At 50.5% G+C, this 23,546-nt stretch overlaps 8 protein-coding genes across 8 annotated transcripts; 5 read left to right on the top strand and 3 right to left on the bottom strand.

Annotated features, from left to right (window-relative positions):
* Positions 1-1,589: 1,589 nt before the first annotated feature.
* MAA_05688 (Heat shock protein DnaJ) lies at positions 1,590-2,986 on the bottom strand (the record flags this gene model as incomplete). The annotated part of the gene is made up of 3 exons (XM_007823686.1): positions 1,590-1,877; positions 1,945-2,807; positions 2,914-2,986. The coding sequence occupies 3 exons, from the start codon at positions 2,984-2,986 to the stop codon at positions 1,590-1,592; spliced, it is 1,224 nt and encodes a 407-aa protein (XP_007821877.1).
* Positions 2,987-3,843: 857 nt separating this feature from the next.
* MAA_05689 (actin-like ATPase domain-containing protein) lies at positions 3,844-6,087 on the bottom strand (the record flags this gene model as incomplete). Its single annotated transcript, XM_007823687.2, has 8 exons — positions 3,844-4,209; positions 4,258-4,486; positions 4,553-4,668; positions 4,730-4,832; positions 4,898-5,135; positions 5,189-5,255; positions 5,406-5,982; positions 6,041-6,087. 8 exons carry the CDS (start codon positions 6,085-6,087, stop codon positions 3,844-3,846), a joined length of 1,743 nt encoding a protein of 580 aa, XP_007821878.2.
* A 620-nt stretch (positions 6,088-6,707) lies between these two features.
* On the top strand, positions 6,708-8,077 carry MAA_10817 (uncharacterized protein; the record flags this gene model as incomplete). The annotated part of the gene is made up of 2 exons (XM_011412736.1): positions 6,708-7,443; positions 7,524-8,077. The coding sequence occupies 2 exons, from the start codon at positions 6,708-6,710 to the stop codon at positions 8,075-8,077; spliced, it is 1,290 nt and encodes a 429-aa protein (XP_011411038.1).
* An 817-nt stretch (positions 8,078-8,894) lies between these two features.
* Positions 8,895-9,887, top strand: MAA_05690 (D111/G-patch; the record flags this gene model as incomplete). The annotated part of the gene is made up of 1 exon (XM_007823688.1): positions 8,895-9,887. One exon carries the CDS (start codon positions 8,895-8,897, stop codon positions 9,885-9,887), a length of 993 nt encoding a protein of 330 aa, XP_007821879.1.
* Positions 9,888-10,226: 339 nt separating this feature from the next.
* On the bottom strand, positions 10,227-13,023 carry MAA_05691 (rRNA maturation protein; the record flags this gene model as incomplete). The annotated part of the gene is made up of 2 exons (XM_007823689.2): positions 10,227-12,662; positions 12,724-13,023. 2 exons carry the CDS (start codon positions 13,021-13,023, stop codon positions 10,227-10,229), a joined length of 2,736 nt encoding a protein of 911 aa, XP_007821880.2.
* Positions 13,024-13,389: 366 nt separating this feature from the next.
* Positions 13,390-14,434, top strand: MAA_05692 (cytoskeleton-associated protein; the record flags this gene model as incomplete). Its single annotated transcript, XM_007823690.1, has 2 exons — positions 13,390-13,774; positions 13,827-14,434. The coding sequence occupies 2 exons, from the start codon at positions 13,390-13,392 to the stop codon at positions 14,432-14,434; spliced, it is 993 nt and encodes a 330-aa protein (XP_007821881.1).
* Positions 14,435-17,339: 2,905 nt separating this feature from the next.
* On the top strand, positions 17,340-19,874 carry MAA_05693 (Cytoskeleton-associated protein, Gly-rich domain protein; the record flags this gene model as incomplete). Its single annotated transcript, XM_007823691.1, has 2 exons — positions 17,340-17,803; positions 17,891-19,874. 2 exons carry the CDS (start codon positions 17,340-17,342, stop codon positions 19,872-19,874), a joined length of 2,448 nt encoding a protein of 815 aa, XP_007821882.1.
* Positions 19,875-21,646: 1,772 nt separating this feature from the next.
* MAA_05694 (Heat shock protein DnaJ) lies at positions 21,647-23,085 on the top strand (the record flags this gene model as incomplete). The annotated part of the gene is made up of 4 exons (XM_007823692.1): positions 21,647-21,679; positions 21,742-21,811; positions 21,879-22,700; positions 22,769-23,085. The coding sequence occupies 4 exons, from the start codon at positions 21,647-21,649 to the stop codon at positions 23,083-23,085; spliced, it is 1,242 nt and encodes a 413-aa protein (XP_007821883.1).
* Between the last annotated feature and the right edge of the window lie 461 nt (positions 23,086-23,546).

Here is a 23,546-nt window from a genome sequence, read left to right as displayed (position 1 = left end):
AGGGGACTGGGCGGCAAAAGGTTATGCGGGGGAGGCCATTGGTGATGATTGCGCAGATGGACGACGACGTGCAACAGACGTGAAGCCGTGCCTGGTAGCACAAGAGGCTGTCCAGGGTCCAGTTGCCTCGCCTGTCGTTCCTCGGCGCCTCGTTGCAGCCTCTTAGTGGCTGCGACTGGTAGACTATGGCTCTGGACTTCGAGCTGGCGGCTCTGATTGGCCGCAGACCTGCCACCGTCCACCGTGGAAGCGCCCGAGCTACGGGAGTACTAGCTCAGTACTCCGTAGTCGATATTGGGCCCACTTTGCTCGGAAGTGGCATTCCAGGCACCACCAACTCAGGGAAGCCTAGGTCGCCCAAGGAAGTGAAGCGAAGCTGTCAATCACAATACAATACGGAGTATAAAATCCCAGGTGCCATTTGCAACGTTGAACACATGCTGTATGGCGTCACCTTTCTTGTGTGACACCGGGGCGCCAAAATCTTTCTAGGCTCGAAAGTCGAAACACACAAGCAACGGTATGCTTTGACGCGGAAACACAATAATCACGACCTTCTGCTCCGTCCAATGCTCCCATATTCTATTGAGATCCATCATTCATCGTACCGGCAGTATCTAAACCTCTGAATGCAAACCTGTATCTTATACCTACGCATCTTGGCACCCGGCGCCCTCTACACATGCAAAGCGTCCCCTGTTCCTATAATTCCAATCGTAACCGGACATGATGCCCCCGAAATGACTCGACGTACCCATGATGACGAAGCAATGAAATATTTGATGCCATACGCCGATATAATCAAACGTGCCCGGGAGCCAGCGCTCCGGAAACTTGGTCTACAACAAAAGAGTCGGCTCACGCACACACTTCTTCACATTTGTGCCAAGCACACATCTCTCCCAATGCAGGGCGCCATTGCGGCGAAAACAGGCCGGTAGCCGGCGTGGATGTACGGGTTTTCGCTGTACCACTTGGGGATCTGAGAGATGGCTAGGAGGATGGACTTGCTGGGAGGGATATTACCCTTGACCACGGAGGAGGATTTCTTCGTAGGCAGGGGGATGGGTGCCGTGGACGGATCGTTTTCAGTGACGATGACTCTGTCCCTGAGCATATTGACGTGTCTTCGTGGATGACTATATGGCTCTCGCGAGAGTATAAACAATTCAAGATGAGAAAGAGGCGCAGTTGAAGGCTAGACAAGCTCGAGGGATAGATGTAACCAAAAAAAAATAGAAGCTTCATTAAAATGCGCGCATGCTCAACAAAACCAAAAGGGACATCTGGAGCAATCCGCATGCCACGGCTAGTAACTTATCAGCTCACCAGATGCAATTGACCAATATCGATGCACCAACGAGCCACGACGCTGGGCGCTGCACCATCAATTCAACCACAATTTTATCTATTTGCGTCTTAGCTCATCTATACTTTACAGATACAGTCCGCCAGGGGGGACTAGCCCCCCGCATAATTCCTTCTCATCCCTTCAAGTTCCCGTTGCTTTTATTTTCATTTCCAAGAAAACCACCCATATGGCGCAGAGTAATGCAGGACCGCGCCGATGCAGTTTTTGCCAAGTCTGCTCATCGCTTCTTATTCTTGCGCTTGCTGGACTTGCCGCCCTTTTCCATTCCAGATGATTTCGCCTTGCCGAGAGAGTCAGTGCTCTTGTCCAGGAGCTCAAAGTCATCGCCGGCGGATTCGCTAGTGGGAGTTTGCTGAGAAACATCAACTACTTCAGCTTCGACAATTTCAGAGTCCGAAACATCATCTCTGCTACCAGTGAAACGGCCGACAGTCAAATTGAAGATATGCATGGGAAGGCGCACGACGGCGGTGTCCCTGAAGGTAGGCTGCAGAAGCTCATTGGGCTGTCATGTTTGTTAGTATGCATACTTGAAAATGTCCATGTGCAAAAGGGCCAGTGGCGACACTCACGTCGAGGAGATACTCGTTGACATTGCCTTCCTCATCTTGCTCTTCCAAGTAGACGTCTCCTAAAGAGTCAACTACGAGGATTTTGCCGTTTTCAGCAACGACTCTCTTTCGAACACCAGTAGGGCCGGAAGAGGCATCACGGGAAGCGCTGGGGGTCTTCTTAGTAACCTTCCTAGCACGTCCACGGCCGCCCTCCTTCTTGGCTTCCTTCTCTTGCATGCGACGTTCCTTTCGGTTTTGGGGCACTGGGGGAGGAGCCTCCTCGTCCGAGGCCGTAGCCGGTGTAGAAGACCGAGGTTCAATATTCGGGATGCCCAAATTTCCGCCCCAAGCAGTGTCCCTGGCAAACTTGACGTAGCGCTCGACAAACTCGCGCTGCCGCTTCCAGCTCATGTACAAGATCAAGTAGTGGATAGCACCGCCGCCAACAATGAAAAGGCCAACCATGACAGTTCCCAGACCGGGTCGGTACCTGTCGTAGTAGTAATCGGTGCCCTTCCAAAGAGGGAATCCATGGGCAAGAAAATGGTCGTAGCGGTCTCTCGAAGGGCCCTTCAAGATGTTGGCAATCAAGCTAAGTCGGGTCTGGCGCTCCGAAGCTTGCTTGACAGCGGCCTTGACCTCTGCTGAGCTGGGAGGCTTGATGGCGCTCTTCTTTCCCTTGCCACCAGCTTTCTTTGCGCGCTCGGCCCTCAGTCGCTGCGCAACCTTGTCAGGATGAAGGGCGATGGTCTTCTTTCGGTGGGCTCTGTTGATGTCATCGAAGGAGGCACCGGGAGGCACACCAAGGATGTCGTAAAAGGTCGCAGCAGGGTTGGGCTCGTGGGCAGAGATTTCATCTCGGATTCGGAAGATCTCACGATCTGGGACACGGATTAGCGACTGGGAGAAAGAAGAGATTCTCCATCTCTAATGGCACTGCGACATGGACTGCGACAGCAATGGCCACGGATACATATGTGGCCTTACCTTCTTTGCTCCATGCGGCCGTGAGCGGCGTGAGGAGGGACAGCAGCCCGAGGGAAAGATACGCGATCTTCATAGCGACGAGAAACGGCACACACCGCCGACGACTATGGCATGAAGGGTCGCAAAGGTTCAATTGCTTTGTTGGATGCACAAACTGACAGTCTGCAAAAAAAAAAAAAAGACGAGGCCTGGTGATGCCGTGGCACAAGGCCAGGTGGCTTGACACCCAAGAACGGCTAGCCAAAGTGACAAACGACAGGGGGGCGATGCACAAGTGTGGGACAGGAGCAGGCCTCTTGAGTCTTGACGGGTCGCTCTTGCCCCCGAAGTTCAAGTGCCGGCCCGCAGCCCGTTTATGCGACATTCCTGTCAACCGCTGGTTGCAAAAGTGTCGTGAGCTCAGCTTCAGACATGGAGTTTCTCTAAAGCCGTCAATGGATTCAGCTGCCTGCCAGAATCATCTTCAAGCACTCCATCTGATCACTGTTGAGCTCACACCCACGAGCTGATCTCCACCTGGACTACGGGAACTTGGAAGTAGGTCTAGCCTCGAGAACTTTACTAGGGCCGTTAACTCTAATACTCCTCATCCTTAGTGATGCCGACGTGTCGAGAGTACCCTGGGTGAAAATTATGTATTCCAGCTAACTGGGCGCATCATATCCTCAGACGGCTACTATTCTCATATCTGAATGCAAACAAGCATTCTGTGTATTGACAAGGCAAAAGCTAAATCGTACCAGTTTCTTCTCCATTACCGTTGGTGGGCACTCGTTCCAACTGATAAGAAAGAGAAGGCACCACGCAGTCTCATATTCTGGACATCTATATATAAAAGAAGCAAGTTTGTGCAAGATTAGTCGTCTTTAACCGTCCCATTCGTCTTCAAATCTCTTAAACCACCCCTCACTGTCTTTACTCTAACCATCTTTAATCGTCTTCAATCATAGCCGTCTTCAGAGACTCGCTCAGAGACTCGCTCACGCTGTGCGCCGCAACTACCTTATCTTCGTAGAAGACCTGAAAGTCTTGCGAGACTCCTTGTGTTACCATCTCGATTCTGTAGGGCAATTCGTAAAATATATGGCCGGCATTATTCCTTTTCTCTGGAAGAACAGCAATATCTGGGATAAATGACCATTGCATGCGACAAAGAAACTTGACGGTATGATCAAATCTATTTGGTGGAGTTCCAGCCTGGGAGTACACCATCTCGTTGACGAGTTCCGTAGGCTGCTCTGTCAAGGCCTGGAAGAATTCAAAGACAGTAGGCTCATTTCCGTTGACTACCTCGCCCTATGCCTCGTCAGACTTTGCTCTTGGCCTCTGAGCATGGGGTGTTACCTTGTAAATGAACCAGTGGATTTGGTCTGATGCCTGATACTCTTGTTGCATAGGGCACCACTCCTTATCTTTTATGTCGTGGACATCCTCCTCAAATGGGAGAGCGTTATACATCGTGCCAATGCTAGCACGAGCAAATCGAGAGTCAACCAGATTGCATTGTGCTGAGCTTAGGGATTGCTCTCTCTTTAAGCCGTGAATCACGGCTCCTTCGCAAATTGCAGTCCATCTGTAAGCAAATATTAGAGGTCAAGTCCCAATAGATGCATTTTTCTTTCACATGGGTGAAACTTACGGATCGGTACCTTCGTCTTGGAGGATATTGACACTCGCAAAGTATAATCCAATCTTCTTCTGGAGATGGTCGTACAGAGCACAAGATCTTCCAAAACCACCTACAAGTATGACATACTATTAGGTGTTATTAACATGCAATATCTGGCGGATGTGAATGACAGGGTATTGTACTTACCTTGGGAGGTTTCCCGTATTTTCTATGCGCCTCCTGAATCTGGTCCAAGACTAGCGATGCAACTTCAGTCAAAACATCCTCAAACACAAGCCAAATATCCTCCCTTTCTAAAAATTAGCATGTATTCAAAATCAATAATTCATGGGGTGGATTAAGATGACATCTCACCTTCCAAGTATAATATCCTTGGGATACTGAACATTGGATAAACTCGCACAAAATGGAATTCGGACAGTCCACGATCTTTCGTCATTCGCAAACCCAGGCTTAATCCCGGTTTCCCAGTTGTCATACATCAATCTTTGCCGCTCCGCCGGTGATAAAGCTTTCAGGACGTTCATTGGCATCTTGGTTCTCAATAGACGCGCGAAAGCTTCATCTAGCCGTACAGCGCCGCAAAGTCTCCCTGCAGAAACTAATTAGCTCACCATGCACATAACCCTACGAATCCTTACTTACCGTTACCAGGGACACTTTCTCGAATCGATGACATGAGAGGTTTATGAATCTTGTAGGTGATAATATCCTAGTCTTGATTAGTCTCGAAGCAGTCGGAGGTTTGCTTCATGTAACTTACCACCGTGCCACCGCCACAATCACAGACTACAAAATCATCATTCTTCTTTTCAAGTTGGTGAGTAATAATGAGAAACAAGGGAGCTGAAATTCATCTTACCTTCATGTCTGGCCTTTGATGCATTTTGTGAAGTGTTGCCAGGGCTGCTGCTTCGGGCTCTGGTAGAAAAGTCAAAACGGTTTCCCCGGCTGCTCGCTTGTCTAGCAATCCTGCAGCCGCAATGGCTTTATGCATTCTGATTTGAGCATAAGCTGGCCAGATTGCGGGTAAAGTAACCACAAATTTGAAAGTTGAGAGTTTTACCATGGCCTCGCCCATGGTCTTTTCTATTGCTCGCAGGCTGTGCTCCCACACCAGTCGAAGGTAGTCCGCAATGACCTCTATAACATGCTTGTTTTCTTTTTTTAGCAATTCTTTTGCGGTACGAATATATTTTGAGCGTTTGAGGTGAGCGGGCATATGTTCGTCGTCGAGCAGAAGGAGTTTAAACCATCGCAAAGCATCTTCCTCCGAATCTACATCGTATCCCCACGTCGGTGGCTCAAAACTATGGCCGTAGTAGATGGAAGTAGGGACTTTTTGTTTCGGGAAGCTGTTGAGATTTGAAGATCTCCAGTTTGAAACAAAGTGTATGCGGTCCGGCTCTGCGTCTCTGGCAAAGGCAACACCGGAGTACCTAGAACAGGTCAGGAAAGCGGCACTAATTTTCTGTATGTTGCTTGTGTGGAACAAACGTCGTGCCGAAGTCGATTCCCACTACGATGGAATGAGAGCGATCCATCATTGGAATGGTTGGTTTATAGAAGGGATAATGGCGACGCTGTCGAACTCTCTTTGGGCATCAACGCGATTGGAGTGTAGGAAAGGATTTGTATGTTCTAGGAAAGTTGCGGATGATGCCTGTGAAGCCGTCAGAATTTCCAGTGCGTCAGGCATAACAAGCAAATGAGCGCACTTTGAGGCCATGATAAGAAAGTGAGGTTGATTCATGGTTCGCACACTCACTCCTCACTTCCTTATCACTTATTAACTCTCCCTTCCCACCTGTCAATCGAATCTTGAGACCAACAGTAGTTAACGCCATCCTTTGAGAATTTACTTTATTTCGTGGTCTCTTGACTTCTCAACCACTCCTTGGTGCTTTGCGCTTCACCTTCGTTCTCAGTTCGATAGCGCACCTAGATCCCCTTACCTCCGAATCTGTGAACCAATCCCGTACATTCCATCAGAATTCTGGGAATGAAAAGCACTCGTCGACCCTACCGAAGACGTGGCTCTGAAAGCGATGCGGACTAGGAGCCGAATGCAAGGGCCACTACTGTCCATACCGAGAAAGGTCAACCAGCAAGCAATTCAACCCCGGGTAAACGAAAAATCATCAAAATTCGCAAAAGGAAAGCTATGTCTCCGACACAAGGCGATAGTTTGGGGAAAACAAATGAATCCCCTAGCGAGAAACAAATACAACCCCCCGCAAAGCCGACAGAGAAGAAGTCACTCCATGTTGTAAAGAGAGCAGCCGCTGAAAACGAGCAACCGAAGGATGACAAAGAATTCGAGAACTTTCTGAAAGCCCTCCATAACAAGTACTACGGGGTCAGCCGACAATTGCAGCATGCAGCTAAAAGGAATGTCGACAACCAAACTAAAATGCAAGTTCTACGAGATAAAAACTCTAGCCTTGCAAAGAATCTAGACGAGCTCAAAGCCGAAGCCGCACGCCTGAATAATAGCCATCAGCAAGTTTGGGACAAATATAAGCTGTTGGAAAAGCAACATGACGAAGTTAGGCGAAGTGCAATACAGGCTCTAGATACTGCCAAAATACACCACGCAAATAAGATTCCAAGTATATCTGTGGAAACCATCAACAAAAAATGGAGGCGCCTCATCTATGTAATCCACGACTTTGTCGTTCAGAATCTCACAGTCACACCGGTAGACAATGGGAGCTCGGAAGACAGGGACGTAATAAGGCAAATAATCAGCATAGTCAAAGAGAAACCCGAGTTACAGACATCAATACTGGAAAGGTACATATGGAAGCGCCTAGATCGAGCTGTTTTTCGGGCGGATAGCCGTCTTTGGGGTGGTGATATGGGGATAGCCTTTGCTGAAACTTGCGGCGATCGAGGAGGTATGTGTCGCTTCAAAGTCGGCCTCAATATGACTGGAGATCCAATCCTGCTGTATGTTTTTACTAACTATAATACAAAGTCCACAATGGGCTATCGGTAGCCGAAGTGATGAAATCCCGGGCGGCAGAGATCCGTATCTCTAGGCTGGGAGTGAGTAAACACCATAGAGTGTTTTACATACAAGATTTCGGCAAAGATCTAGCGCCTTTCAAAAAGAGTTCAAATAGCGACGCGCTGCACAAAGGCTTGGCCCTAGTACTTGATATTGCCATCAACATCATGAAAATGTTCATCACGTCTCAAGATATTTATGAGTTTGGGAGTTGTTTCGAAGTGCCTCTTGGAGGAATTATCGTCTATGATCAGACGATCATGGATATTTCATCATGTATTACGACACCTGACAGTCCGAGTATGGATCAACCCGGGAAATTTGTGGTCAAGTTCGTACAGAGCCCGCCGCTTTTTGTCACCAGCACAACTGAGGGTGAGTGTTTTGGTCGCAAGCAACTGGTTTGTCCCGCATTTGTGACAGTTTCTATGGAGGGAGTGGCAAAGGATGACACGGAGAAGAAGAAAGGCCCGGTAAAGGATGCGGCTTTCCATAAAGCTAGCAATAAAGTTGTGAGCTGACTTCGCTGGGCGACGACTCGAATCGCCAGGGGCATGTAACGGTTGATGATTACATATCTTGCTTATCTGTGATGACCTTGCTGAAGGGAAGGCTATGAGGGCGGTTTAGACGAGGTTAGTATACTAGACGGTGTTCATCGCTCCGTACTCAAACATGGCTTGATCTCATCAGACGACCTTGTCTCTTCGTAGCCGGTTGCCTTCATCCATTTGTGAACACTGACTTGCACATACTAACCTCGTAAGTGGAAGGTTATTGCTGGGCGTTACTCGACACGAAACTTATGTATTTCCCCCTGGCTCAAGGAATGGCAGAGAAGTCAGGTTGATACGGTCTTTGGCAGAATTTATCTGCTTATAAAGGACACACAAACATACCATTGACAGTATATTGCAGCATAGAGCGTGATGGTCAGGCGCCTGAGGGCGTCAAGTAACTTCAATGTTGACATGGTGACTTTTTGCTTCCGCACTGTAGTGATGTGAGTTGTAACTTGCCGCACAGTGCACAGAGACTCTGGAGTCTGACAACACATAAAATAATACCGTTGGCGTGGCCGCGCCCATGTTTTGCGAGTCTAATCCACCAAGTGGATCGACATCTGGTGGAACCAGAACCGGGAACTACACTAGCTTCACATGCATGCACCACACCTGCATCCACTGGCAACATCTCCAACTTTTTTATGTACAGCTTGGACACCACAAACAACAAGTTCATTGCCAATTTTAATTAAACAGAACTGCTTGAGACATATTCATTGTCCTTGCGATACCAGGAATATATCAAGTCGACGTCCACCGGATTGTCTGAATCATGCCGTCGTTCAACGCTACCGCAGGACCAAGTGATGATGACGAGGACGACTACATGAACATGACGTTTGACGACCCTGCACCCCAAAAAGAAACCTCTCTACAACGAACACAGCGCTTAAAAAAGGAATCCCTGGCCAGAGGCGTAATAAAGTCCAAAGCACAACTCGCAGAAGAGGCCGCTGCAGCAAGAGAAAAGGCCCTCTCAACGTCTATGCTCGAAGCGCCCGGAGCAAAGAAGAGTAAAGGCCTGGCCATGATGGCCAAGATGGGGTTTTCCGGAGGCGCACTGGGCAAACAGTCCCACGATGGCGAGGGCTCCAGCAAACCAGAGCCGATCAAGGTCAGCATCAAAGAGGACCGAGGCGGCATTGGCCTGGAAAGCGAGAAGAAGCGCAGGCTTGACGAGGCCATGGAAGAGCGGGGCATCAAGACTGTCAAAATAGATCCAGACGAGTACAGGGAGAGAGTGAGAAAAGAGCGCGAGGACGAGAGGCTCGAGAAGCAGTTTCACGCTGCGCAGCGTGTCGCGGAGCGCATGGACGAAGAGCAGGTCGCCCACGATGAGAGCGCGTCCGGCGAGGAGTCAGAATCCGCGCCGCGTGCAAAACCTCTTTCCTCGCGGCCGCTCAAGTCGATTCCCGTGCTGTACCGTGGTCTTGTGCGCCACAGGGAGGAAAAGGAGCGTGATAGACGGATGAGGCATGACCTGGAGCAGTCTCTCTCGCGATTACCTACCTATGACGACGCCGACGAGGATGACGACGACAAGAGGGCTTTGGGGAAGAAGAAGACCGTGTATGTTACTTCGGAGGACTTGGACGAGGAGGATGAGGAGCTGGATTCGTTCAATGCTCTTGAGCCCGCCGAGAGGCTGACAAAATTGGTCAAACACTTGCGAGAAAAGTACTGGTATTGCTTTTGGTGTAAGATGGGGTATGAGAGCAGTGAGATGGACGGATGTCCGGGCGTCGCTGAGGAAGACCACGATTGACGAGGGCAGTGAAAATTATGGCACAGCACTATTGATACATCGACATGTATTCTAGGATTCGGCTCCCCTATGTCTCTTGAAACTCCATTATGTCGGCCGTTGCTGAAATTCGTAGGAACCTTGCTGGGCAGAACTCCAGCGAGGAGTGAGACAGAAGGTGGTCGTTATGAAATGATGGAGATGACCCAGATGCGATTTTATGTCCGAATTCTCATCAAGGTCAAGGATTTACATGCAGAGTATGGAGCACACACTCAACTATTCTCCCACGTGCTGCGCATCAGGGACAAAAAAAACTTTCCACGACATATCCATAAACAGCTAATCAACCAAAGACATCTACCTGTTCCTGGACCGCTTCCTCGCCGACTTCTCTCTTTCATACGCATTGGCCTCCTTGCCCTCCTCGCTTTGAATCTCGGACACAATCCTTTTGAACTTCTTCTCATACGCCTCATCCTTGGCCTTCTTGATTCGGAGCTTCTCTCTGGCCATGAAATTGGCGTCCTTCCTCAGCTCCCTCATGGCCCCCTTACGCTCCTTCTTGTGTTCGGCCTTCAACTTGGCCAACTCAGCACGCTCTCGGTCAGGGTCGTAATGCTTGTCAGGATCGAATGTCTCTTCGAACTTGGGTATATATGTCTTGATAGCAAGTGGTCGATGGTGGTGCAGTTCCAACGGCCGTCGTGATATTTGAGCCAGGCTGAGCATCCGCCCGAGTTTGGCTGTTAGTTTTTCTGCCCTGTCCACTATTTGAGATGGTATTTGTGGCCGGCAGGTCTTGCTGGTGAGATGCTCGAGTACCTTCACTACCTGGCCAAATGTCTCCAAGAATGCCTCCTTTCCAGACCACAAGTCAGCAGCGGCATCTAGGATATCCAACATGGTGGCAATGATTGCAGCCTTGGCAGATTCGCCCTTTGAGCTGACAGCTGCACAATCGCCTAGAGTCAGCTTCCTAACAGCAATAGCATCCAGTTTTTGAGCTCGAATACCAGCTGGGGGTTCGTGCCGAGGAAAGTTGCCAAGCCGTTTGGCCGGTGCAGATGGCGACAGAGCACATAGCGTGTTCAAGCAAAAGCCAGGCACTTCTGGAACAAACCTCTTTGATAGTTGCTGATATTTCAAGGACAAGATGGCAAGATATGCACCTGTCGCATAATCGCATAGTTTATGAGGGACCTTCTGACCCAAAAACCGACCAATAGTGAGCATAGATGGTGTTACGACTTGGTGGAAATGATCTGAGGTAGGAAATACGGTGCCAATAGCTGTTAGTACCACGAGATCTGATGGCTCCAGGGCCACAGGCCGATCTTGACCAATGTCCGAGATATGATGGCGAAATCTTCGGCCCACCTCTGTTGGGAACATCTTGGACAGAGAATGAATATGACGAATTAGACTCTCCAAAACGGCAAATGGCGGAGACGTCTTTTCATTCCACGGCAGAGCCACAAAGTCCACAAGAGCCATGGCAAAATTGCCGAGTTTTTCCTTGTTTTTGCTATCCAGCTTGGGATGATGAAGAGCTCGGATTCGTTGGACAATTGTTGGCAAGGATTTATGAGAGTAGGCGGTGGTTATGGCCTGAAACTCGTCGCAAGACTGGGGACAAGGAAAGGTGAAAGGTAGGCCGTGCTCATCCGACTGTTCGGCCGCTGCCGCCCTTGCATCAGAGTCGACAATTCGAAAGATAGGATTTCTGGCTTCTTCTTCGTTCAGCAAGCCCTTGGTAAACTCGTCTTCCTCATCCACCTCATTCTGTTGTGACATGTCGTCGTCATCTTCCTCCGAATCTTCGTCACTATCCACAGGCTCGAGATCGGAACCGCTCGCGACGAGGTCGTCGTCAATGATAAAATCGTCTTCATCGTCAAAACCCAACTCTGTGGCAGTTGGACGAGCGCGAATACCGCTGCCCAAGCCAAAATCGTCGTCGTCGTCATCAATTTCCATCCCGCCCAAGTCAGCTGCCTTGTCCTTATCTTCCTCTTCGTCCTCGCTGTCGGTCACATCCTCTCCCTTCATACGTCTCTGACGCTTATCCTCGAGTTCCTTCAATCTTTTAGACTCCTCCTCCGCCTTTTCCTCTTCAGTTTTAGTTCGCTCAGTAGGCTGAGCACGCTTGTCCTGTGCCAACTTTTTAACTTCAAGATCAAAGTTCCGGTCGAAAGCGTCTCTGTCAACACCAGCAATTGAAGATGCGTGAGTGTTATTGGCCCCATTCTCGCGTCGTGATCCCTTGGTAGATGTGAGAAGGGTCTGAATGCTTTGGAGTTCCTTGTCCAACTCGACACGCATATCCTCGTCGACTTCCTTGGCAGCTTGTCTTTCATACTTGTGCATCTTGGATTTAGCAATGATTTCTTCCATGACTTCCTTCTTGGTTTTCTTCCTTTCTGGTTCATCTTGTTCACCTTCATCGTTATCTGCCGCTGCCAAGGATCGTAGTCGCTTTAGCCGCTGCATTTCCCTTTCGGAACCATCGCTGTCGTAGTCCATGTCCAGGTCATCCTCCTGGAAGTCGTCCACTAGGTTGTCGTCGTCGAATTCCAAGGCTTTGCCCCCGTGGGTTAGACCGCCTTCCATGGGAATATCGTCCTCTAGATCAAACATTGAGGTCTTCTTGTGACTTCGCTGTTTCTCTCTGGCGAATCGCTCGAGCATCTTGTCTTCCGGTGCCATCGTGGGGTCATATTCGCCAAATCGTCTGTCCATAATGCCCCCAACCTTGTTGCGTCGCTGCATATCAACTAGCAGTGTCTCGCGTCTCTATTACACAACACCCTCGTTAGACTGAGCCTCTGCAACAATGCGCAGTGATGAAACCCACCCTTTCTTCACCCACAGCTCTGGCGACACCAGGTCGTCCTCGAATTCCCTTCGCAGCATCTCCGGTAGCGACTCGGTTGGTCGTCACGTCGAATTTGGGACCTCGGGCAGCATGCTTCAGATCAAACGGGTTAAACTGCTCGCGGATTCCCTCCAGGACCACACCTCGCTGGAGTCTCTTATCGCTGCGTGCCTTTCCTTGCTCAGCGTTCTTACGGCGCTGTTTCTTCGACTGCTGAGGTCCAGTTATGCCCTGTTCTCTCAATGACGCCTTGAGACGCTTGAGTTGTGACCCTGCCATTTTCTAAAGACGTAAATCGCCAACACCGACTCACCTCGAGTGCTGCTGGGGATGATCGATAAATGTCCGTCGCACTTGGCTAGGAAATTTTTTGACTTTTAGATTGCTATCGATAAAGCGCCTGGTGGGGCCTGCTCATCTAAAGCGTCACAGCGTGGCTGCCTACCAAACCATGCCTACTTCCACAACTCACTAAACTCAAACCGGATCAAGGTTTTGGTGGTGGCTCGGGGCAGAACTATTTATACCTTCGCCTGCCTTGCCACGGGCGCTTCGAACAGCATCTCGGTATCATTGCTACACCGTGCCAACAATCGCACCCGGCATGCATGAGATAGCATTTATTCTCATTGAATTTCTGCCGCCATGGGGTGGAAAGAAGCCGTTTGGTCATTCTGCCGCGACGACCGCGTGCACCTGGTCGGTATTGGCCTCGCAACGTTCGGCCTTGTCCATACCATAATTACCGTTTTGACCATCATTCGCGATGAAAACAAAATCCCACCAAAGGAGCCTAAGGCGCAATACATCACTCAGGAAACCGAAGATTCCCTAAGGCTCGATACTTTGGAGAAGCTTTTAGTGCACCCTAATTATTCCGTCAGGGAGGTTGCTACCAAGATATTGTGTGATAGAGCCATCAACGATCCTCAAACTCTCCTTACGCTTCTCTATGGAATTACTCGGCCAGATTACGAAGAGCGCATGAGATGTCTTCGAGCTCTTGCTCTGCTTACTGGACAGACCATGGGTACGTACAAGCCACGACGGCATCAATCATTGTACCAAGCTAATTCCTGCAGGCCTCGATGGCTTAGCTCAACTTAATAATGACAAGGCGTACTCGGCATTGGTGAGGTCGCTGGAATTAAGTCTCGAAGACGCAGAACCTCCAGACTTGACGAATAGCCACTGGGATGAATATTATCTTCGTGACATGGCCGAAAGATTTAACCTCATGTTCATCCACGAGTTAATCACCAAATATCCGAGTGTTGCACTTATCAAGGCTAGGTTCGTGGAAAAGTGGCTCGCAAAACAGAAATGGGGAGACGATCCGGTTGCGCGCCGCGACAATTTCAAGGCATACATGCACCTCAAAGACAATAGGCTTGTGGACATTGTTGATAAGTTAAAACGTTCTAGGAGAGGCTTGAGAGCCTTGGAACAGGCTGGCTTGATCGACGATTCCAGGCAGCAGATCCGAAATCCGGACATGATTATGGAGATTGAAGAAGAAATTGTGGGGGAAAGCCCTTCCGTAAATCGCGTTCTAAGGCCTATGCGAGAGACTTCTGTGGAGGAGCAGCGACTTCGACGCCAGCACCGCGAAGCAATGGTCCTCAACGATGGCACGAGACCTCTTGGAAGAGAAGACATTATAGAAAGGGACCATGGGTCGCCACCATAAATCGAGTGGTATAATGGCTTGAATCTGGACACCTCCTTACCTGGTGATAGCTTCTGGTATTGGCATATTATCGTTCAGCCTGCTGTGTTATTGTAGGCACCTCTGCTGGAGGCTTACAGGAACCAAATACCTAGGCTTTGCAAGACATTATAGGAGATGCCAGCACCGCATAATGGCTCATGACTGGTACAGTCACTGCCTTTGGTTGGACGTCGGCAGGCAGCAGCGTATTCCTTCGCCAAGGTGAATGGATATTTGCGGGAGTCTTCATGTCGGCGATGGCAAATCGTCTGCAAACACGGGGTTTGTCCGTCGGTAGATCATGCTTGATCTCCTCGTCACCGAAGCTTCGGTGTCTTATTGGCGAGTCTGCTTATGGCTTCCGTGGACTTGAAGCCTTTACCGTTGGATAAATAATAGGCAAAATGAGATGGTACGGGTAGGGACTAATTGTCGACGGATGGAGTTTTGTTATTGGGTTAGCGAAAAAATGGCTATTCTGGCAAGCGTACTAAACTAGGCATTTCCAGCGCAGTTATATGGCAGTGTAATACGTAAGCATAGTACTAACGGTAATATTGGTTTTCCAACCTCCCTACATTCGAATTGGTATCTTGTAAATGAATGTGGCAGGTCATTCATGTCGCGCCTCTGGCACCGCAGCCGGATGGTACTCGGTTCCTTGAAAGTACCTGTTCCTTCAGAGGTAGTATATAACGAAGAATCAAGTTATTATGCTTGTCTGCTCCGTGTACAGTACCTAATTAATTGCCCCGGTTTACTTTGAAGTTCAAGGTAACTAAATATTCCTCTGTATACTTTCTAGAGCATACAGCCATTCATATATTTCGTGATGCCGCCCCACGCTTCTTTGTTTGTTTCCATCAGTAGTCAAAATCTATTGACGGAACGCCGAATTGCCTGCTACAAGGCTCCATTAATCGGGAGAAACACGATGCGTTCCGAGCCGAGCACGTTTTCAAGTGTTGTCTTATAATTCTGCACTTGGGGAGATCCGGGGCAACGCTTACGCCAAGCCCTTTTATGTCGTTGCATTCGGATAGCTGTCTGAGACCTCGCAATCACATTGTACACTGGAGAGAGACAGGTACTCCATGTCCATCGTACTCGTCATAAATATATAACGTGTCCTCCGCACTACGGAGTAGTATATGATATGCGATATATGTGTTTCAGATGGCTCAAAAGCCAAGGCTGCTGTCATGACTTGTAGAAGTCTATCCTTTGGAAGAATCGACAGTGTAGTGTATCATGGCTTCCGAGAGGAGAGGAGCTCACTTGAAAAACAAAATGATGCCAGCGTGGTGATCTGGCTATCACATGGATTGGGTCGCCGGTGGACTTATTAGAGTCACTGCCTGTCAACCTACTCATGTACTTACTCAAGTAGACAACCCTTGCTAGTGGGCAATATGGGCCACCTGGCGTGGGGGGAGGATGCATGGCGTGCGGAAACCGATGGAAATGTAAACACAATCGACACGGGCGACATTGGACGACGGTTTGCCCGAGCAATGAAAGGCAAAAAGAATTTGGCTCGACAAGACAAGACGAGGTCGAGAGCTATATCAGAGATACAGAGCGTCAGCATCTAGGTTGAATGACAGGGCGAAAGAGAGAAAGAGAGTCTCGTGGCACTTGGAATCACGGCCCAAACCGACACTAACTGAATAGTCCATCACTCGTTAATTTGGAGTAAAGATTCGCAATCTTGTTTTCTTTGTCCGAGGTGGGATCCGTCCCCCACGACCACAACGCAGTTCGTCAACCATTTCTCAAGTGGCCCAAGCGGTGGCGTCAGCGTTCTGATGAGTTGTCTCCGTTCTCGGGTGGGATGGCTGCAGACACTGCATCCGTGATACAGCTCGAGATGTTGAGAGGCGGTGTCGGCTGGCCATCAACGGGGCAACAGGCTGACCTTGGACGTCTTGGGGCGTATTGCCAGGACCCATTGGGACCTGTGGTGCTCGATGCGACAGAGACCTGCATGTCAACTTGTATGTAAGCTGCAGTAGCGCCGTCATGTCACCATCGTGACCGTGTTCCGTTCAATGTTGTATCAATTGATTGTTCGTGGCCAAGTGTAGCCAGCTGGTGCCAGTGCCATGGTGAAGGGCTCACTAAAGGGTTCCAGCCGCCAGGGCCGTTGACCGCGCTGTGCCGGCAACTGGACCACCTGCAAATCGACAGCCTCGCAGGCTCACGGACTCGATGGCGCCAGGCCTCAACAATAAAGTATATTAAAGGGCTTGTTTCATCTGTTGTTCAGCCTGGTACTCCTTACTTGGCGCATGCATCTGTGCTCTCGTCGTGATTTTTGGTTTTAATATTCGTCTCGTCTCCCTACCTGCCCGCCAGTCTCTTCCCTCCTGCAACATTCAGTGTTTTGTCTAATGTTCGTTCCTTCGCTGGCTTTAATTACGAGCCCACAATTTGGATGTGCAGCGCCTGTCTTGGTCGCTCCAACGCCCCCTTTTAGGTCCCTTTTCCCATTCTCCAATCTGCGCTACTTGGTCGCCGGTCCATAGCCGCTGGAGGGCTGACGGCTTAGGTGCGCTCGGCTATTTTATTTTATTTTATTTTATTTTGTTTTCCCACTCCTCGGCTCTTGATACGGAGTACTACGACTACAGAGACCTGGGTAACTACCTAGGTTCTAGTAGTTGCCCGGTGGTGCAGAAGCCAGGCGTGGGGTTCTTGGGTAAACAAACGTCCAGACATCGAGAGTCTAGTGCGGGCAAAAGCGGGCACCGACTGCTCGTGGTTGCAGAACCAACACGGCAGGCGCAAGTTGCTTCCTGTACCTGCCCGAGCGCTCCCAAGACTACCAGACCGTTGAGGGTGGGCAGCCAATCTTGGCCCGATCTGGTCTTCTGCTCTCGCGATGGCTTCTACTACCACCACCACAACCACAGCCACGTCGACCAGAGCCTTGCGCTCAAGACCATCCTTATCGCGACTACGTGGTCCCTCGTCGTTTGCCTCGACCCCCAATTTAAATACTTTATTTACTGCGCAGTCCAAGTTGCTGCCTCCGAGCCTGGGCTTGTCACGAAAAGCTTCGCTTGCTGCTCTTACCCCTAGTTCGCTGGCCAGCATACCCGATGTCAGCGAGAGTTACGCCCTCGACACAGTATTGAGCGACTCCTCGCCAGCCATGGTTCCAGCGACCCCTCGCCGCCAATCGGCTGAAGATCTCCTCGTTGGAGATACTGTCGACGTTCCCGGTGGCATGTACGGTACTGTTCGCTTTGTCGGTACCGTTCAGGGGAAAAAAGGCACCTTTGCCGGCGTTGAGCTTCACCAGGACTTTGCTGCGAGGGGCAAGAACAGCGGCGATGTGGATGGGTATGTTTTACCTGCAATTGCTCCGCGATGCTCAAATTCTTTGTCATGCCTCCAAAGTAGCAGCGCTAACTTGTTGACACTCAATAGAATATCTTATTTCGCCACCTCAACCCCAGGCGCGGGCATATTTGTTCCGGTAGTGAAGGCGTCTCGTCGAGGTTCTTCTACCAGCTCGTTCCCAATGACCCCAACTGCAAGCGCCAATGGGCGAGCCAACGGAGTAAACTATACGCCGCCAGGCCTGCCCAAGTTCAGCGTCTCCGTCGGACCTGGCGCCAGAGTACCCAGCCCCGGGCCCAAACGACCACCGAGAACATCTCTTCCAAGGCCAGATTCCCCGGTGCGCCGAACTCAAATGACGCCTGGACCTCGTCCCTCGATCGGTACGCCGGCTCCCAGGCCACCTGCAAGGTATGGCAGCCCGACGAACAACAATCGATTTACCCAAAGCGTCCGTGGCACAGCGGGCGACCCAAACAAGAAACCATCTCGAATTGATCGCAAGCCAAGCATTGGAGGTCCCCGCAGTGCTTCGGCCCTAGGATCCGCCCCTGGTTTTGACGAAGAGTCGACACCGTCTCTTTCTGGGAGCCCGCGAAGGCTAGGGCCGAACGGACTTGGCAGCTCCGTGTCTGTTCTGAACTTGAGGCGCCCGGCTTCCCGAGCCAATGCTGCTAATGAAGAGGAGATGGAACGCCTTCGATCCCAGCTTGAGGACCGTGACAGGCAGCTAAAGGATCAAGCTACGACGTTGGCCGAAATGGAGAGCAGCCTAGTTGAACTTCAAGGCCTTATCGAAAATACGGATATGCCTAAGATGAGGAGGAACAGCCTCGACGACAAGGATTCCGCTCAACTGCGGGCCATGTTGCGGGAGAAGAATGACAAGATCGCCATGCTCACTTCAGAGTTTGACGCCCATCGGGCAGACTTCCGCAGCACCATTGACACATTGGAGATGGCTAGCACAGAAACCGAACGAGTGTATGAGAAGCGTATCGAAGAGCTCATGGGAGACATCCGGGAGCTGGAGGCCAGAAATCTTGACGTTGATTCCGTCGCAAGCCAACTGAGACAACTCGAAGAACTTGTGCAAGAGCTCGAGGAAGGCTTGGAGGATGCTCGTCGTGGTGAGGCTGAGGCAAGAGGTGAGGCTGAGTTCTTGAGAGGCGAGGTAGAGAGAACCAAGACGGAGTTGCGACGCGAGCGTGAACAAAGCGGCCCTGGTGGTGGCGCCCCTCACGACGACAAAGGGGCGCTGCTAAAAGAACTAGAGCAGAAGGAAGACGAAATCAGAGGACTGAAGGCCATCATCCACTCTCTCAGCAGAGACTCTATCGGAGACGCAGAGGATCGAACACCGACACAACGCCGGGGGTCTTTCATGAATGGTGGCGAGGACGGCGAGACGGCTCGTGCAAGTCTAGCAAGGCAAGTCGCAGAGCTGCAGTCGCTGCTGGACAAGAAGAATGGCAGGGAGGAAGAGCTTGAACAGGAGCTAGAGGCTCTTCGCGGGGGTAATCTCGCGACGCAGAAAAACTCGGGACATCGCTCATCCCTCAGAGACTCGCGCGACACAGTCATTCCCGTCCGATTTTACGAACCTATATCCCCCGAGGTGAGCCACACGAGGGAGCCTAACCACAGGCGAGGTAATACACTGGACACGATGCATGAGAGCGACGCCTACTCAACAGCCACGGAGAATAGCACTCTCTGGTGCGAGATTTGCGAGACTGGTGGGCATGACATTTTGACCTGCACCAACATGTTTGGTCCAGAGGGTGCCAAAGCTGCTAGTGACATAAAGACAGGCAAGGATGTTGTTCGCGAAGGCCTGAAGCTTCAAAACTCTCTGGGCGTGAAAGACGCCCACCCGGCTCCGCTCTCGCCGACAAAGCCCAAGGCAGCATTTCCTGCAGCTCCCGCTATCAAAATCCTCCCGAACCCGATGGAATCTGGGCCAGTGGCGGGCAAGGAGAGTGGAGTTGTTGACACAGGGAAGTGGTGTGCGGTGTGCGAGCGAGATGGTCATGATAGTGTTGACTGTCCGTTTGAGGATGCATTCTAAGCTTTTGACCCAGTGGATGATGATTGCTTGATGAGGAAGATGTGTATGCCTGTTGGAGTACAGTGGCGTAATGTCATCGCCCTACGAGGTGAGTGTGCACCACTTCATGGAGCGCGTTGCTTGGACAGTATACTCTTTTTTATTGATACCACCATACCCCATGTTCTTCATTAATGAAGGGGCGCCCCGTGTGTTGTTTGGGCGTGAAGACGAAGTTTTTGTAATAATAAACTACTGTATAATGTCTTACTCTACATACCCGTATTATCAAGATTTCAACTTTTTCTGGCACAGCATGGTGTTCTGCCTTGGCCGCCGTGATTTGTTGATCCCCGGAGAGATCAGCAATATGCATTAATATGGCAACATGGAAAGGGTGCGCGCATTGTTGCTAAGGCGGTTTAGGGAGCTCTAGTCAGCGCAAGTTCCAAGTCAACTGAAGTTTAATGTGACCCCAAGGCCAAAATGCCACCCGATCGTTACGAGGTCTGATTCAGTGCGGCTCCTTAGGGCGCACAAATAGCCCGAGCCAAGGGCGTCACGACACCATGATCAACGTAGCTGGTGTGTTTGGTTAAAGGAGGTACCAGGGCGGACCAGTCGGAGGGCGGAGATTGAGTGCTCCGGACGAACATCTGGACTCTGGTGTACTCCGTACATTACGTAGTATGACTTGATGGATTCAATGCTGACAAGGATCGAACAAACATGGATTAATATGGGCAGCCCCCTCTGAGCCTCACGTTGCCGACGCAGGCGGGGACAGCCAGGCTGCGACTATTAGTGCGCGACATCCAGGTATTTTGTCAGAGCACCATTTTCAAGGCTCAACTTTCTAGAAAAAGATGGCTACTCTGGCAAAAAGGCCTGTAATACATTTTCATAGCTTATTTAATGCAGATTTTCTTGATATAAACCGCTTTATCGGAGCCTCGTGGTTCTTGTCTGGGGGGTGTGTCCTTTGCGATCACGTCTTGCATTATCAGCACCGCCACAGACTCGACTTTCTTCGATAGATTTCCATGAGGCGCACTACCTTGGGGCGGACCCCTGCGCCGTCTTCCGTCCTAGAGGAACGAGACTTTGTTTTTTTGAACTCCAACTTTCCCAGGAGCCGCTTTCGCAGACTTCCAACCTGGTCCCTTTGTTATAATCTCATCTCTTCTCCCTCCACTCGAATTCTCTTCCTTACCTTATCCAGGCTTGAACAGGCTAGCGACCTTCTCGATCTCCAAGCACACACAAATACCAGACGTCCTCGTCCCTTTTCTTTACTCTTTCATATTTTTCGTTCAGAGCACCTGTTGTCGCAGGGCATTTGCCAGGGGCCACCGACGCCGCTTACTGCTGGCAAATTTCTCAGATAGGCGCCCCGCCACCAACGACAATAAACACATTCATCTCCCCATTTCTGTCTTGATTGATCACAGAGTACGTTGAGATGGTCACTACTTGCACAGTCGCTTGTTTTGGATACTCATAGCGCGAGGCCTGTCATTATACAAGATCCCGCCGTGGTTGCGTTGTTGCGTCTTGTTGTTTGACCAGAGCCTCGCCTCCCGCCTTGGCCGCCTCCCGCATCAGTCGCTTTCTGTTGGTTTCTGTACATGTTGACTAATACGTGGTCCCCCCTCCACCAGACTCAATATAGCTGCGATCACACTGCGGACTGAAAGTGTTGAACATAATCAACCCTTCGCGCCCTGACAGACTTGGATATCTTTATCCCTACTCCAACCACCTTTGCTCACTAGCTCCTTGAGCCTGTCACCATGTCAAGCGAAGACTACTACGTGATCCTTGGGGTATGTGAACACGCAAATATCTAACTTTCGACAACAATGATAATCATCTAACGTTTCTATAGATCGAGCGTACCGCATCAGAGGCTGAAATCAAGAAGGCCTACAGAAAGACGGCTTTGCAAAATCACCCTGGTATGTGGCCTTGAGATTATTTGGTCGTCCTCTCCATCACCTGCATCAGTCTAACAAGCAACGCCAGACAAAAACCCTGGCAATGCCGAAGCCGAAGCAAAATTCAAGCTTGCCACAGAGGCATACGAAGTCCTAACCGACTCTCAAAAGCGATCAATCTACGACCAGTATGGTAAAGAGGGCCTTAATGGCGCTGGGGGCGGCAGCGGCATGCCCGCCGAGGACCTATTCGCCCAGTTCTTTGGAGGCGGTGGTTTCGGCGGCATGGGAGGCATGTTCGGCGGCGGCGGCAGTCGTGGTCCCCCCAAGGCTCGCACCATTCACCACACTCACAAGGTCTCTCTCGAAGACATCTACCGAGGCAAGGTTTCCAAGCTGGCTTTGCAGAGATCCATCATTTGCCCCAAGTGCGAGGGCTTGGGCGGTAAGAAGGGTGCTGTTAGCAAGTGCGCGGGCTGCGACGGCCATGGTATGAAGACCATGATGCGCCAGATGGGTCCCATGATTCAGCGCTTCCAGACTGTTTGCCCGGATTGTAACGGTGAAGGTGAAATCATCAAAGAGAAGGACCGTTGCAAACAGTGCAATGGCAAGAAGACGATTGTCGACAGAAAAGTCCTGCATGTCCACGTCGATAAGGGAGTACGCAGTGGCACAAAGGTCGAGTTCCGCGGGGAGGGCGACCAGTCCCCCGGAGTTCAGGCTGGCGACGTTGTTTTCGAGATTGAGCAGAAGCCTCACGCTCGATTCACCCGCAAGGATGACGATCTGCTTTACAAATGCGACATTGAACTCGTCACTGCCTTGGCCGGCGGTACCATTTACATTGAGCACCTCGATGATCGCTGGCTTGCTATTGACATATTACCTGGCGAGGCTATTGCTCCCGGTGAGTTTTAATTCCCCATGGGCACTATTTTTTTCAAGACCACGTGTATATTGACCTCTTGTTTTTAGAATCCATCAAGATGGTCCGTGGGCAGGGAATGCCATCGCATCGCCACCACAATTTCGGTAACCTGTTTATCCACTTCAATGTCAAATTCCCCGAGAAGAACTGGACTCAGGATCAATCTGCCTTCGCCGCCCTGCAGAAGATTCTCCCTCAACCGTCTGTCCAGAACATCCCTCCCACTGATGCCATGACCGAACCCGCCGATCTGGAAGATATGGATGGCCAGTCACAGAACCGAGTCTTTGGCAGCCCTGGCATGGACGAGGACGATGACGAGGGCCACCCCGGCGCCGAGCGTGTCCAGTGCGCTTCACAGTAAACGGCCGGGACGGGAAGACTGATTTTGGCGATGTTTTCGATTACAAAAAAGTTGTTGACAGCAAGGTGGGGGCTGTACGATTTGACGTGTCTGCTCTTAGAATAGGGAGGGCCGAGATCACGGACATTGCCGACAATATAAACGAACTGCTAATAGCGCAGCGCATGTGACTCTCTCGATTTGAATCACGCAGCGCATCGTTTCTTGCGATCTCATCGATACCACACCGAAGAAAGGGCATAATAAGCAGCTGTGGCCCCACGCATTTATGGGAAATATGAAGCATGAACGGGGAGGGGTGGTGAAGCAAGACTGCGCTCTAAGTCGCTATTGACTGTCGGGGAAGCTGTGAGCGTTTCATCTGGTTGGTTGGCGTTTAGAGGATATAGATGATTCGACGAGTTTTGGTAGTTGCAGACTTAGACCATGCGTAACGTTGAATTTTGATTTTTCTTTTGAAT

The sequence above is a fragment of the Metarhizium robertsii genome (genome assembly GCF_000187425.2).
Source record: "Metarhizium robertsii ARSEF 23 chromosome Unknown MAA_Scf_2, whole genome shotgun sequence".
Taxonomy (NCBI): Eukaryota; Fungi; Ascomycota; class Sordariomycetes; order Hypocreales; family Clavicipitaceae; genus Metarhizium; species Metarhizium robertsii.
Note: the sequence above shows the minus strand (reverse complement) of the source record. Positions and strands in the feature narration are given on the sequence as shown.